The sequence below is a fragment of the Orycteropus afer genome, unplaced genomic scaffold (assembly GCF_000298275.1).
Source record: "Orycteropus afer afer isolate SDZICR_OR568_19922 unplaced genomic scaffold, OryAfe1.0 scaffold00015, whole genome shotgun sequence".
Lineage (NCBI taxonomy): Eukaryota > Metazoa > Chordata > Mammalia > Tubulidentata > Orycteropodidae > Orycteropus > Orycteropus afer.
This window is the reverse complement of record NW_006921602.1, coordinates 1,504,368-1,521,090: the sequence shown is the minus strand read 5'-3', so window position 1 is coordinate 1,521,090 and position 16,723 is coordinate 1,504,368. Positions and strand designations below refer to the sequence as shown.

Sequence of the window (16,723 nt, the reverse complement as noted above, 5' to 3'; positions counted from 1 at the left end):
AGTTTACTTAGAGTGAGTATTTCACCACCTCACCTCAAGTAAAACATAGAAGCCTTACAATCATATAAACCTGTTTTGTCGTATGTATTAAATCAACATACAATTATTTTTTATTTTTAAGTGCTGTTTTTTGGTAAACATCATTGTAATATAATATGCATACATACTGTACAATTTGATGGATTTTCAAAAAAGAAATACACTCCTCTAACCAGAATCCAAATCAATAAAGAAATGATCAGAACTTCAGAAGCTCCTTTGTGCTTGATCTCACTTAATTTATCAAGGTCATTTTACATAAAGTATCTACATCACCCTTATCCCCAGACCAGGGGTAACCATTATTTTGCTTTCTAAGATAAATTAATTTTACTTGCTATTTAACTTTACATAAATAGAAAACAATACCCTGTGTACTGTTTTGTGTTTACTGTATACAACTGTATTTAGTCCTTTTCAGTGCTGTACAGTAGTGATAAGGGGCTCTGGAAGAGTAGTGGTTAAAGCATTTGACTGCTAACCAAAAGGTCAGTGGATACATTATACAACTATACCACAATTAAATTATCCATATAAAGATGGGCATTTGATTATTCCAGTTTATGCCATTATGAATAAAGCTCCTATGAATATTCATGTCTTTTAACCATTTTCCAAAGTATTTGCATCAATTTATATTTCCACAACAGCATATGAGAGCCCTAGTGCTCAACAACATACAGTATTATCTGTCTCTTCTATTTTAGCCATGCTACTATGTATGTTGAAGACCCTGGGTAGCACAAATGGTTAAGTGATAGACTATTAACCAAAAGATGGGAAGTTTGAATTCACCTAAAGGTGTCCTGGAAGGCCTGGTGATCCACTTCAAAAGATCACAGCCACTGAAAATCCTGAGTACAATTCTACTCTGAAATGCACGGGGTTGCCATGAGTCAGAACAGAATGATTTTTTGGTATAGTTAGGGTATAACAACAACAACAAATATCAAACTCAAAGCCATTGAGTCAATTCAACTCACAGTGACCCCTCCTTGGATTTCTGAGGTAGTATCTACAGAAGTAGATTGCCCAATCTTCCTTCCGAGGAGTGGCTGGTGGGTTTGAACCTCCAGCCTTCTGGTTAACAGTCAAATGCCTTAGGCACTATGCCACCAGAGCTCCCTTAGTTAGGATGTAGTAGTAAAATTATTTTAATTTGCATTTCTCTGATGAATAATAATGTTGAGCAGATTTTTCATAGACTTATTGGTCTTCTGGATATTATCTTTTGTAAACTGTTCGAAACTTCTGTCCATTTATGTATTGTTGTTGTTAAGTGCCATCGAGTCATTTCCGACTCATAGCGACCCCATGCACAGCAGAACAAAATACTGCCCGATCCCCCGCCAGCCCCACAATCCCTGCTATACTCGAGCCCATCATCGCAGCCACCATATCAATCCATCTCGTTGAAGGCCTCCCCCTCTTTTGTCGACCCTCCACCCTACCAAGCATGACATCCTTCTCCAGGGAATGGTCCCTTCTGACAACATGACCAAAATAGGTGAGACGAAATCTGGCCATTCTTGCTTCCAAGGAGCATTCTGGCTGCACTTCTTCCAGAACAGATCTGTTAGTTCTTTTAACAGTCCACAGTACTTTCAGCATTCTTCGCCAGCACCACAACTCAAAAGCATCAACTCTTCTTCGGTCTTCCTTATTCATTGTCCAGCTCTCACATGCATACGAGGCGACTGGAAATATCATGGCTTGTGTCAGGCGCACCTTAGTCCTCAAGGAGATATCCTTGCTCCTCAGCACTTGAAACAGTTCCTTCACAGTTGACTTTCCCAACGCTACACGTCGTCTAATGTCCTGACTGCTGCTTCCGTTGGCATCGATTGTAGAACCAAGCAACGTGAATTCCTTGACAACCTCAATCTTCTCTCCATTTATTGTGATGCTGCTCATTGGTCCAGTGGTGAGGATGTTTTTGTTTTCTTTATATTGAGACGTAATCCATACTGCAGACTGTATTCTTCAACCTTCATCAGTAGGTGCCTTAAGTCATCCTCACTTTCAGCAAGCAAAGTTGTATCGTCTGCATATCTCAGGTTGTTAATGATTCTTCCTCCAATCCTGATACCATGTTTTTCTTCATATAGTCCAGCTTCTCGGATTATTTGCTCAGCATATAGATTGAATAAGTGTGGAGAAAGAATACAACCCTGACGCACTCCCTTCTTGATTTTAAACCATGTAGTGTCCCCTTGTTCTGTTCGAACGACAGCCTCCTGGTCAAGGTACAGATTCCTCATGAGTACAATCAAGTGCTCATTAATTCCCATTCTTCTCAATGTTATCCATAATTTGTCATGATCCACACAATCAAATGCCTTTGCATAGTCAATAAAACACAAGTAAACATCTTTCTGGTATTCTTTGCCTTGAGCCAAGATCCATCTGACAACAGCTATGATATCCCTTGTTCCATGTCCTCTTCTGAATCCGGCTTGGACCTCTGGAAGTTCTCTGTCAATATACTGCTGCAAACGTTTCTGAATTATCTTCAGTAAGATCTTACTTGCGTGCGATATTAATGATATTGTTCTGTAATTTCTACATTCTGTGGGATCACCTTTCTTTGGAATGGGCACAAATATGGATCTCTTCCAGTCAGTTGGCCAGGTAGCTGTCTTCCAAATCTCTTGGCATACTGAGTGAATGCCTCCAATGGGACATCTGTTTGTTGAAATATCTCAATCGGTATGCCATCAATTCCCAGAGCCTTGTTCTTTGCCAGTTCTTTCATTGCAGCTTTGACTTCTTCCTTCATTACCATTGGTTCTAGATCATATGCCACTTCCTGAAATGGATGAAGATCGATCAGTTCTTTTTGGTACAGTGACTCTGTGTATTCCTGCCATCTTCCCTTGTTGTTTCCTGCATCATTCAATATTTTGCCCATAGACTCTCTCACTATTGCAACTCGAGGCTTCAATTTTTTCTTCAGTTCTTTCAGTTTGAGAAATGCCGAGCGTGTTCTTCCTTTCTGGTTTTCAGACTCCAGGTCTTTGCACATTTCATTATAGTAATTGGCTCTGTCTACTCGAGCTGCTCTTTGAAATCTTCTGTTCAGCTCTTTTACCTTTTCATTTCTTCCATTTGCTTTAGCTATTCTCTGCTCAAGGGCAAGGTTCAGAGTCTCTTCTGTCATCCACTTTGGTCTTCTCTTCTTTTCTTGTCTTTTTAGTGATCTCTTGCTTTCTTCATGGATAATGTTCTTGATATCTTCCCATAATTCATCTGGCTTTTGGTCATTGGTGTTCAGTGCATCAAATCTATTCTTTAGATGATCTCTAAATTCAGGAGGGATATATTCAAGATCATACTTTGGCTATTTATTTATTAGACTGTACTTTATTTTAAAATTATTTGTAGTAATTCATGTATTCTATATACAAATCTCTTGTACATTCATACTTCATCTGTTATTCTTTGGTTGTGTTATCAGGAGGGACCATTCCTGGAGAAGAGTATCATGCTTAGTGAAAAAAATGACTCTCAATGAGATTGACTGACAACAGTGCCTCCAACAATGGGCTGAAGCATAGCAACGACTGTGAGGATAGCACAGCACCAGGCAGTGTTTCATTCTCTTGTACACCAAGTCACTATGCATCAGAGCCAACTCAGTGGTATGTAACAACAACAACAATATATACAAATCCCCTTTCAGATGTATTTGAAGTATATTCTCACACTTTATGGCTTGCCCTTTCACTCTCAATGCTACTTTTTGTTTTTAATGGTTTCACTGAAATATAATTTACACTTTATAAAAATTTGCCCACTGAGGTACACAGATAATTAAGTATTAGTAAATTTATACAGATGTGCACCTATCAGCAATTTTAGCTTCTTAAATCACTCCCAACAGTTCCTTCCTACCCACTGGCAGTTAAACTTGCTTCTACAAAGAGGCCCAGGCAACCACTGATTACTTTTTGCTTTATAAACAAACCCTGTTTTTATGAAAAAGATTATTTTTTAGGCAGTTCTTATTTTGGTCACTAAAGTAATATATAGATATTGTAGAAAACTAATGCATAAATATATGTTCAGAGAATAAAAATCAGCTGGGTTAGTTTGGCTAATGACTAAATTCTTTGGTCTTCAAGTAGAACTAAGAAGTAAATTATTTTCCTCTAAGGGATTTTTGGAGTCCCTGAGTGGCACAAACATTAAATGCTCAAATGCTACTAAAACTGTTGGCAGTTCGATCCCACCTAGATGCACCTCAGAAGACAAGCTTAGCAATCTGCTTCTGTCACAGCCTTGAAAACTCTATGGAGAGGTTCTACTTTTCACACATGGTCACCATGAGTCAGAATCACTTGATGGCAACAAGAAATGGACTTTACACAGAGAACTCAAGATTTTCACCAAACAATCAAAACAAACTTTAATATATCCTATATTCTTCTTAAGACTCAAAGGCCAGGGAGAAGAAAAATTCAGAGTTCTCACCACTCTAAGCAACGGGCTTTTTTAACTAATGGCACAGGTGCATATGTGTTTCCCAGCAATCTAGGATTCCTAAGCAGCTGGGTATGCCTCATCATGTCAAGAGAAGGGTAATAGTTTGACCAGCAGTTTTCAGCAGATATTCAGATGCAGTGAATTGCCTGATGTGGCCCTTCTAGCCACTGTCCTCCATTTTATGATGTATTGTAAATCCTATTATGTATGCCTGTTTAAGGTGGTATGGTAGTTAAGGTTGTGTGTCAACTTGCTTGGGCAGCTGGTAGTAGTTATTCCCTATAATGACTGGCAATCAGCTCTGCAGTGGAATTTGCCATGAGCAACTGAGTAGATGCTTTTAAACTCCTGATTGTTAAAGTCATCCACTTGGGTTATTTTTGCATGAGCAGCACAGGCAGGATATATCTTGAGTCCCACCTTGCTGGAGGATATAACCCAAATCATCACCCTTAGCTTCCTTGAGGGTATACATATAAATCCTCTGGGAAGGTTCACCCTCTTCTTGCTCTGGTTCTGCATTTTGGCTCATCATCATCTCACCCCTCAATTTGGGACAGCAGCCAACATCTGATCTGCTGATTGAGATCTGACAACCCCAAGAATTGGGAGGATCCTCTAGACCTACTTAACGACCTGGGACTTGCCAGCGTGCCAGCCTCCCAACCTCCACCACCACTACATGAGACGATCCCTTGGGTGTCTGTGAGTTCTGTGAGGCATTATAGTGAAATACAGAACCCGATGATGGGGGCGATTACTGAGAGGAGGAGTCAAATGTCTGAAATGATGGAGTGGCAAAGTAGTTTGGACATCTAGGACATCTTTAACCTCCGCCTTATGGGGACAGGCCTTGTGCTAGTCTTTCTAAGAGAAATTGTTCAAGCAAACAGTAATAGTATGGTCCACTGTGTGTGGCCTATTTTCTTAGGTGGAAGACACAAAATTCCTCCTTTGAAGGAGCTACCTGAGCACAGATATGATGCCTAAGAAGTAACAAGGCTCACACAGAAGATTAGGATAAGCATTGCACATTTCTTTGCTTTAGGATCAAGTTGCATCATCTTTCTCAAAACTAAGGTGTTAGTTAATTTATTGGACAGAAGGGGGGGTCAAAGGAATAGACTCATTAAAAATTGTCATTTGTTTGCAGGAGACAAAGTTTCAAATTTACTGAGAGGCTGGAAATAGGGAAGATGTCCTCATGGTCTATCATCTTGCTATTTACTTATATTTGTCAATCTGTTCTTTGTTTCTTTTTTGCCAGAGTTAATTTTTAATTCCATTTTAGCTCTGCTATTAGAGTATTACCTACAGCTTTGTTTCAAGGTTTGCTCTATGGCTTCCAATGTTTAATTTATCACAATCTATCTTTACATAATGTTATGTCATTTCCTGCAGAATGCAAAAACTTTACATCAGTATACTTCCATTCAGCAATCCCTTCTTCTGTGCTACTTCTGTCATATATTTATTTCTACTCCACAAAGTACTATTATTTTCTTGTTTTCCACAATATTTGGTTATAAAAGATTAAAAGAAGAGGAAAAGTATTTTTAATATACATTGTTAGCTACATTTCTATCATTCAAGCACTCTTCATATTTTGTGTACACTCAAATTTTCATCTGGCTTTCCATCATTTTTCCACCTGAAGAGCTTCCTCTAACATCTCTTGATAATGCAGATCAGCTGGTAATAAATTTTCTTAGGTTTTTTTTTTTTTTTCTGTCTGAGAAAGATATATTGACAGTGCACAGAATTCTAGGGTGACAATTTTTTTCTTTCAGTACTTTAAAAATATCACTCCATTATCTTCTGTCTTACAAGTTTCTGACGGGAAATCTACTGTTATTCTTACCTTCATTTCACTGTACAAAATGGCTTTTCCCCCTACTCTAGCTGCATTTAAAATTTTCTCTTTTTAACCAATTTTAACAGTTTCATATGATATGCCTTGGTGTGTTTTCCTTGTTCTCCCTGGGGTTTAATGAAATTATTTAATCTTTGCATTTATACTTTTCATCAAGTCAGGGAAATTTTGGTCATTATTTCTTCAAAAATGTTTTTCTGTATGCTTTTTCTCAGGACTCAAGGATTTATTGTAGCAGTTAATCCTTCATGAGTTCTATGATTTCAGTTTGATAAACATAAGCATTCATAAGAAGGGCATGAAGACAAAGACACCTGGTTGCCATCATCTATTACCACCACTTAAAAGTTGCTCAGATACTCAGTTTCCTCACTTGTAAAATAAGGATAGTAGTATTTACCTCACAGAAAGGTTTAAGAGAAATTTAGATGATACTTATGTCTGAATATTAAATAACGGTCTGGAAAATACAGTACATGTGGTCATTATCTCTGGATGGAAAGTTGTTTTCAGTTGTTTTTGCTCATCTGTATTTTTCAATTAATAAACTCCTATTACAGTTGTGATAATATAATAGTGTATTAGAAACACTGAAGGTTATCTTTTGATGTTTTTAATTCTTTCTTAAAAGAAATAAAATACAATATATGAATATTATTTAAGAATTTCAGAAATACACAAAATCCCTGAATTTGGGGAGATTTTTAAGGGATATGATAGAATTTTAATTATAACTAAGCTTTTATGGCAATAGCTATATTACACTCTACAAATTAAAGGAGTCTGATATACAAGGCAAGTATAGAAAATCCAAGGTAACAAATCAAAGAACATTTAAAGCTTAATGATCGTTCATAATCATGATACCATTTTCAAATACCAAGCTCACCATGTTATTCTTTTTATCAGAATTTGGCTTGCCATGTTGATGCTAACCAGGGGGAACTAAGCTAATAAACTAGTAATTATATCAAGTCTGCTTATGATTCATATTTTTCACTGTATATTATTAAATTTTTATATTGTTTTATACAACAGTGCTTATAGTTTATCAGTCAAGCATGATTTTTCTCTCATTTATCTTTGTATTTCTAAATCTACAAAGTGAAAATCCAGATCCTGGAATGTGAGGACTGCACTAAGATACAGACAAACCTCTTTTTCTTGTTACTTCAAAACAAATACTATTAACTCAAAAGTTTATTCATTAGGAAAAATTTTTAAAATTCATGGCAGAGATGCCTTTATAGTTAGACATCCTTAATTTAAACTTATTAGCACATAATAAGTTAATTTGCTCTTTAGTCTTGGTTTCTTCTTCTCTTTCTTTTCTTTTTTTTTAAAGAAAGTTACATGACCAACAATAGCCTTCACCAATTCAAATTATTCTCCAGATCTATGCTGAGAATTATCTAAAATAAATGACATTTCTAAGTCAGTTTGCAAGACTGTGATTAAAAATCAAACAAGATCATATGCAGTAACATGTTAATAGATAATTTATGTTCAAACATCCTGGCTAAAACAGGAGCATTTTTTAAAAAGTACTATTACATGGAAATATACCTACCATCAGATAAAGGAATTTTTAATTAGCAGTAAATATTGCTTCTGTGATAGAATCACAAAGGAGAGTAAATCATGCAAAGTATTGTTGCTGTTGTTGTGTGCTGTCAAGTTGATCCCAACTCACAGTGATCCTTTAGGACAGACTAGAACTGCTCCATAGGATTTCCTAGGCTGTAATCTTTACAGAAGCGGATCGTCGGGTCTTTATGCCATGGAGGCCCTGGTGGATTCAAACCACTGACCTTTGGGTTAGCAGCCAAGTCTTAACTACTGCACCACCAAGGCTCCTTAAAAGTTGTTGCTACCCACCAGATTTTCAGCTTTTGCATAAATATATAAATCTATCAAATACATAGAACTTTAGAGAGAAGACAAGAAGAAAGGAAAGAGGTAATTGGAAAACTATCTTGAAAACAGCTATTTTGGCTTGACTAACTTAATATTAATCGTACTTATTCCTAAATGCCCAGTCATAGTAAAAGGAACTAGATTTCTATATATAAAAACTAAAGCAAACAAACAGAAAAAAAAAAGCTTTATAATCCTATTTAATACTGATGGCAGCAGCATTTAGTTTAAATATATGTATAAGACAACATACATCATTATGTTAACAGTGAATAGACTGGTATGAAGACTAGTGTTTTTAGTTGCCGTCAAGTTGCCTCCAACTCGCCTCCAACTCATGGCAGCCTCACATATAACAGAATGAAACACTGCCTTGTCCTCTACTCTATCTTCATGAGCATTGGTAAGTTTGAATATATATATATATATCTATGCAATATAGATTAAAGCCAGGTTTTTTAGTAATATTTACTTTCTGTTGCCTTTTACTTCACATTGAAATAATTAAGTAGTCACTGAGATACCCACCATCCACAGATATAAGAATGAGAAACAAAGGCAGTTATTTTCCCATTCCTGGTACCTCTCTCCAAAATGACAAGTAAAGCATGGCTTTTCAATCTTATGAATAAATATCTTATTAATTTTTAACCTTTCCACACTAATCTGGAAAAAAAAAAAAAAACTGATTTCTATTTGTTATAAGTAAAATAGGAATAACCTGAAATTGGGCACTGATACTAGGAGGTTTCTTCTTCTTGTGTAAATGAAGAAGAGACTTGGTAATTCGATCCTGTAGGGTCAGTCTTGTCAGGTGCTTTAAAGAATTCACCTCTAGTAAGTGCTGAAAAGGAGAAGGAAAAACATCAAATTCATCACAAAAGTAAATCTAAGAATATGATTTTAAAAATTTTAATCCAGCTTCTTATGTTATTTTCCATCTATGATATATATGAAAGATATAAAATTTTTATCATAGAAATTCACTGTGGTGAGTATGGAAGTTTGATATTCAACATCCATTCTATGCTCCTATGCCTTCCTGCAAAAGCTAGCATTTCACAAATCCTCTTGCATCTAGGAATCTGAATGTGATTTAGGTTCAACAATCAAACGCCTACATATAAAACTGGGAAGGTATAACTGAGGCATAGACCTTGACTCTTAGCTTCTATTTCTTTTCACAAGCATGCACATAAAGTACTTTAGTTTTCTGTGGTCCCAAAGTCCAAGCACTATTTGCAAGTGAAGAGAGGCAGAGCACAAGATATTTGTGTTGTCACTGCCAATAGTTGTAGCAGCTTCTTCTTGACTTCTAAATTATACCACACATAGTATATGCTTGGGACCAACAGCTGCAGTGGCAGCTTCCTGATTTCCAACCTCTCTGATTATAGCTGGGGTAAGTTCTGCAGTGACATTTTAAAACTCTGAATCTCTAAGTCTTCTAATCATTTTGTAACTGCCTAATTTCTTGAATCAAGCCCCTTCTACTTAAAATATCTACCATGATTACTTTATCTGCAAAGAAATTTTGACTCAGAGAAAATAAATTCAATCCCTGGGCTACAGCACGTTATTAGGAACATATACATAGTAAAATACAAAACATAGACCCTTATCAGCCTTCATTGTGATGTGCTACCCTATAATCTAATTAGGGAGATAGGACTTATGAAAGAAGCAATTAAGAGAATACAAAATAGGGGAATAATAAACATTCAGGAACTTTTTTAGCCCATCTTCACATAATTTTTTAAACCACGTTATATTTATCATAGTGAGTCTGTCAACAGAAAGAATATCATCTATACAGATGTACAACTATATAATGTTAAGAAGTATAGTAAGTCTTATTTGTATGAGAAACACAAGTCTGGGTTAAAAGCATGACATAAATCCAAAAAGCTAAAAACTATATAAACATTAAAAAAAATTTAAGGGGCTAAAAGTAACATAGACATTTAAATAATTGGAATTAAGGAAAAAATATTTTTAACAAATGACAAAAGCTGATTATATATTAAATGACAATCATTCAATTTCACTTGTAATTAAAGGATGCAAATTTAAAAGAGATTTGCTGCTTATCAGATTGACAAATATAATGCAGACAGGCAAAACTTAGTATTCATGAGGACACAGGGAAATAAGCATATATTGTACATGCATTCTTCTTAGGAATGTAACTTCATATAATGTTCCTGACAAGGACTTTCATGGCTATGAATTTATTAATTATTATAAGGACTTTAAACAAGGAGATCATTAAACAAGGTCCCAATGTTCTTTGTAACAATAGTCTTCAAAATAGTGAAAAACTATGAAATAAGATATGTAATTATATGAAATTATTTAAATAAGCATGGTTCACCCATACAACTGAATACTACATACCTCACAAAGGCAATGTAAACCTATATTCACCAACATGGAAAAATAATTACAACTACTATTGACAGAAAAGAGCCATGTTAAACAACATATGTATGTAAAATAGTATGTGTATCAAATTTTGGAGGCATTTTGCATTACTCTTCCTACTACATTTGAATTCTCACAAGAAGGTTCAATGTATATTCAGAAAAAAATACATCTTAGTCAAGATTTAATTAGAAAATTTTTGTAAGTTATTTTAAAGTAAAAACTAATTAAAAAGGAGGCATAAAATGATTTCCCCCATAAACATTTAAAACACTTCTGAGAAAAAGACCCGAGAAATAATATTTTAGGTTTGCAAATTTGCAATACAGCAAATCACTTGATTTGGCTTTTCTAGTTATAGTCTCTATAACTTCCACTGGATTAGCGGTTGTTGTTGTTGTTGTTGTTGTTATTTGCCATCGAGTCGGCCCGACTCATAGTGACCTCTCCTTGGGTTTCCGAGGCAGTATCACTACGGAAGTAGGAATGCCCAATCTTCCTCCCGAGGAGTGGCTGGTAGGTTTGAAGCACCAGCCTTCTGGTTAGCAGTCAAGTGCCTTAGGCACTATGCTACCAGAGCTCGTGGGACCATGCAAATAAGGTGTGCAGAACTCTAATGTTGGGATTGGTCAGTTTTGTTCACTCTGCCAGGCTTAAAATGAGCACTCCTAGAGGCAGAGGCCACTCCTCAGAAGGAAGGTTGGGCAATCTACTTCCTTAGTGATACCGCCTCAGAAACCCAAGGAAGGGTTGCTATGAGTCAGGTCTGACTTCATGGCACATAGCAAAAACAACAGAGGCAGAGGGGGGATCTCACTGACATCAAGACAGAAGAGCTGGAGGTGAAGTAGAACACATCTTAGATCAAAGATCCCTGTACTGGACCTCCTTGGCTGAGAGACACACAGGTGAAGAGACACCCTGGTGGAGAGATGGTGGCAGTGGAACCAAGAGGCACAAGATAGAGTGGCACGCTGACCTGGCCTACAGAGGCAGTGGCCAAGGGCCAGAGAGGAGTGTCTGAGGGTACAGCAGGGGGAGACTGTCATGATCTAAGAATTGTATCCTGAGCGTGTTCCCAAACCTGAATTGTAGCCTGTTACTTCCCTAATAAACCCCATAATCTTAAGTACTGTCTGTGAGATCTGTGTGGCCACTGCAATAAATAATCGAACGCATAAGAGAAGCAGTGAGTAGTGTGGGTGGTGTCAAAGGTGGTAAAAAGGCTGAAGGGTTGGCAGCATGTCTGGCCTCATTGGAGTAAGAATAAGCCTTCGGCTGCTCATGGGATTTTGTCTTCCTCTTGTGAAGTTAGAGGAAGTCAGAAGATGCTGCCTCCATGTCATTTTTTTGCAAGACTTTACTGAAAACAGTGGTTAAATTAATTACTAAGCATTTGTCTTTGTGTGAAAAAGTATCATACAGATACAGAAAATAAAAATAACTGTAAGAAAAAGTCCTTGGCCTTCAAGGAATTTAACTGGAAAAGTATATTTATTCCTGCTTTAGACAGTTCCAATTTTTTCACTTCCTTAGAAGAGTCTATGGCCTGAGTTTTACATGGCTTGGTTTTTCTTGGCATTCAAATTGTAGATTGAATGTAACTTTCTCAGAAAGTTCTCATTCAAACACCCAAAATTTAGCCACTATTCTGTCAGTAATATTACCACTTGATTTTCCTCATTGCACATATAACATGTAAATTATCTTTTCACTTATTGGATTATTAGTATATTGTCTTTCTCCTATCTAGAAGATAAGGTACATGAGAAGAAGGACTTTGTATTATTCATCCCTGTACCCTCAATGCCCAGAACAGTATCTAGTACAGAGTAGATGTTCAATAAATATTAATTTGAGTGAGTAAGTGAATGAATATGGTGAAAGGAGCTCCTTTATGTGGCTTTTGCTTTGTTTTTTTTTTAAAAACACCTTGGGAGATTTTTCCTCTAAGCTATGAGGATTGTTACATTGCTTACTGATTCAATGTCAGTGGGTTTGGCTTGTTTATTTTGAATCATAAATCAACAAATTCCTTGAAAAATAGTGACCCAGCCGGTCAATCAACTGAAGTTTTGCACAAAAGTAACAGAGACAGGTTTCTTCCCTGGGCAAAAGCAACAAACTCTTTGGGGTATTGGCTGCAAATCCACCCAAAAGGATTAAGTGACTTGCAGCCCATTGAGGGGACCGGTCAATTCATGATCCTGCTGGGAGAGCCACGCCTTGAAATTGACAAAGTGTTTGCTTATATAATTGGTCAGCTCCACTGAGATTTTTTAGAGGCAAGGACGGAGCATTAAGACCAAGAAGAGCCTGGGACAGAGCAGTCTGGAACCTGGGTTCCTGCTAGGTGAACCTCCCTCCTAAATGAGCTATAATATGAGCCAAGGGTTTTAACACTGAACACAGCAAGGAACTGAGAAAGGGCTCAGAGGCAGCACAGTCCAAGAAGGGGTCCAGCAGCAGAGAGCTGGTGGAACAGCCAGCAATGATGGCAGAAGGCTGCTGCTAAGAAAGCAGCAAAGAGAGTTGAGTGGGCTATGAGTTGGGTCAATGAGAAGGCCAAAAGCTGAGAGGCTTGCATGACTGAAAGGGGGCATGTATAGCTGAGAGAAGAATCAGCTAGCATGATGGAAAGAAAGGCCAGTTAAGCACAGATGAGATAAGGCTTTGGTCGCATGGGCAAGAAAGACCTGCCAACCAAAGTCAGCTGAAAGAGCTGTCCTGGTTGGAAGCTGTCTTACACTGAAGGAGGAGGGATATGCTCTGGAGGGAACCTTTCAGACCTTGCCTATATGCTTCCTGATCCTGATCTGAGTTGTTCCTATTACTTTCAAGTTGATTCTGATCCAGGATTATAGTCTGTTACTTCCCTAATAAACCGCATAACTTTGAGTATGGTTTGTGAGTTCTCTGCGGCTATTGCAATGAATTATTGAACCCAGAAGAGAAGTAGAGAGTACCATGGAGGGAACAGCTAGTGTCAGCAATGGTGAAAAAGTTGGAGAGTAAAAATATGCCTGACCCTCTATTGACTTTTTTGTTGTTGTTGTTGAGAATATACAAAGTAAAACACACACCAATTCAACCATTTCTACACGTACAATTCAGTGACACTGATTATATTCAAGCTGAGCAAGCATCCTCACCCTCCTTTTCTGAGTAGTTCCACACTCATTCAAATGAACTCACAGTCCCATGAGGTTTCTATACAATCTTTCAAGTTGCTGCCATGGATTTGATTCTATAGATAGTTCTTAGAGGAGCATAATGCTAAAGGCAGAAATTTTTTACTAGTTAAGCTAACTATTATTTGGTTTTCAGAAGACTTCAGGGAATATTTTTTATTTCAGTTTTACAGTAACTAATGATACTTAAGCATTTCTTTCCTCAGCAACTGAAGACCAGACCTCTGCTTGTAAAAGTCAGTATGACCAAATCAATCAATACTCAGTGATTATCACAGATCAAGCTCTAGTCTAAGTGTTAGGGATGTATCATATTCAAGGAGAAGGAAACCAGCTACATTAAACAAGTAAGTAATTTGAGAAATATTAAGATTTATGAAGAAGATAAAATGGGACAAGACAGGGAGACAAGGCAAAACAGAACAAGCTTGGGCACAGGAGGCTAAGGGGGCAAAGGAGAGATGAACCCACTTAAGCATCACTCATTAAATGACAGTAGCTACAGTAGCCTAAGCATGATGTAACAAAACCTAGAACTAGAATGAGGATCACAGATCTACAGGAAAATCTATACAGAGTTCATTTCTTTCCTAGGTCTTCTGCTCATTATCCATTTTATTCCTTTCTTTATTCCATCTTCTTTAGTTTACTGGGCTTATTAATAAGATCATTATTTTTAAAAAATGACTTACTATTTGCTATGCAAGATGCTGTAGACACAAAGATTAATAAGATATTCTTTATGTCATTTAAAAGAACTACAATAGAAAATAAAATTAATTCCAAGTTTAAAGCATGAGAGACTATAAAAATTTGGGTCGGCAAGCCAAATGCTAAAATTGCTCTAGGTATGAAGTTGAAGGAAATAGCAGAGTACCAAAAAGAAATGTACAACAAAGGAACTGTCAGTAAAAGACTGGAACATAAAATTAAAAGATAGGTGAGGACAAAAACAGATCTATTAGAAGTGACAGATCTAAGCTATGAGAAGGAATAAATACTAACAGAAAAGAGACAATGTTATTAAAATAAAACTATATTAACAAAGGTCCAAGAGCTACCAGAAGATTATAGTCATTAAATATTTATCTATGACTGATTAAAGATTGTAATGAAAACAAAGTATTTTGAATCCTACCAATAAAATGAGGTGCCAGAAGTGTCATTAAATACTGATGATGGAATCTTATTTCAGAAGCTATAAAAATGGTAAGATTACATGCAAAAATGCTTCATATGAGAAGTCTGGAAAGAGGATGAAGATCTGACATAAGAGAAAAGGAAAAAAAAAAACAAACTCAACAGCATTTCCATTCCCTCTTTTCACATCATATATAATGCTTATTTAATGCAACACAAATAACTTTTTTAGCAAATGATCATGCTCAATAAGGATATAGGAATTACTGCTTTTTAAAAAATTAATATATACTTTTCGTGCCTTGATCTCAAAAGGATTAAAAGAAACAAGTAAAACATTCACGAAGCACAACTAGAAAAAATGGGGCATATTTAAATAATAGAAGGAAAGTAAGATGAAAAGAGAGGTTATAAAATAAACCATGTATCATTAAGATATGAGTGTTGTATGACATATATATATATACATAAACACACATACAGACACACACTCAGACACACACACACACACACACACACATCTAGCTATAAACTTTCTGGAGGTAGGATAAATAAAGGAAGAAATTTTTTATTGACTACTAACTATGTATCAAGGAGCTCTGGTAGAGTACTGCCTAAGGCATCTGACTGCTAACCAGAAGCCTGGCAATTCAAACCCACCAGCCACTCCTTGGAAGGAAGACTGGGCAATCAACTTCGTAGTGGTATCGCCTTGGAAAACCAAGGAGGGGTCACTATAAGTTGGATCCGACCCAACAACGAGTTTGGTTTTTAACCATGTATCAAACATGTATTATTTAAAATGTAACATATTATCTCCCTCATCGCAGATAAGGAGATAGAGTACAAGTTATAGAGGACATACTCCAAAAATTATAGAGCAAATAATAGGTACATAATTTGAATGTAGGTAAGCTTGAGTCTAAAGCCTATTCTCTCACAAGCTATGATGGTGCTCTTCTAATATATGTGCAATAATTATGTATACATGTTAATGTGATATGTGTATGTATGTATGTGTACCTACTCTTACTTATCGAGTAAAATAGTAAGAAATCTATTATCAGACTATCTTGCACATTAACAACATGCACCTGGTAGTAAGGAACACTGAGGCAAAAGTAATGCTGGTTGTGATGGTTAAGGTTATGTGTTAACTTGGCTGTTCTGGTTACCTAGTGCCACTCTGACAATAAACATATCACAAATGGGATGGCTGAACGGACAGTTTAATTTCTTACAATTTGGAGGCTTTAAGTCTGGGTTCAACATGCCAGACTCGAGGGGATAGGTGAAAGCCCCTCAGCCTTGGGCATCAGCTCTGCCTCCTGCTCCTGGCCCACTAGAACTAGAGATTTTTCTTCACTCAGACAGTTGATGGCTGTTGAGACTGACAAGCCCAAGGTTGGCAAGTAAAAAGGCACAGTCCTGATGTTACCAAACCATATGACAGGCCATTAACTCAAGTCCACGGAAAGTCTCAAGGTCAGCAGAGCATGGCAAGCTGCTGAACAATGAATGACACAGCTATACGCAGGGGTCAAGCATGCCATAAGCTAGAAACTGTTCCCCAAGGCTTCTCCTTATGTACAGGAAGCAGACCACATCCCTAAGGCAGCTACTCAGCTGCTCACAGTAGATTCCACCATGGAGT

The 16,723-nt window shown here is 36.9% G+C and overlaps 1 protein-coding gene across 1 annotated transcript in view; it reads right to left on the bottom strand.

The window, feature by feature from the left end:
* The window catches only part of MYO9A (myosin IXA), a 441,307-nt gene that overhangs the window by 136,719 nt on the left and 287,865 nt on the right, over window positions 1-16,723 (bottom strand). Inside the window, exon 18 of the mRNA XM_042783070.1 lies at window positions 9,036-9,158. Coding sequence (XP_042639004.1) covers window positions 9,036-9,158 — 123 coding nt within the window. The remainder of the gene's footprint in view (window positions 1-9,035; window positions 9,159-16,723) is intronic.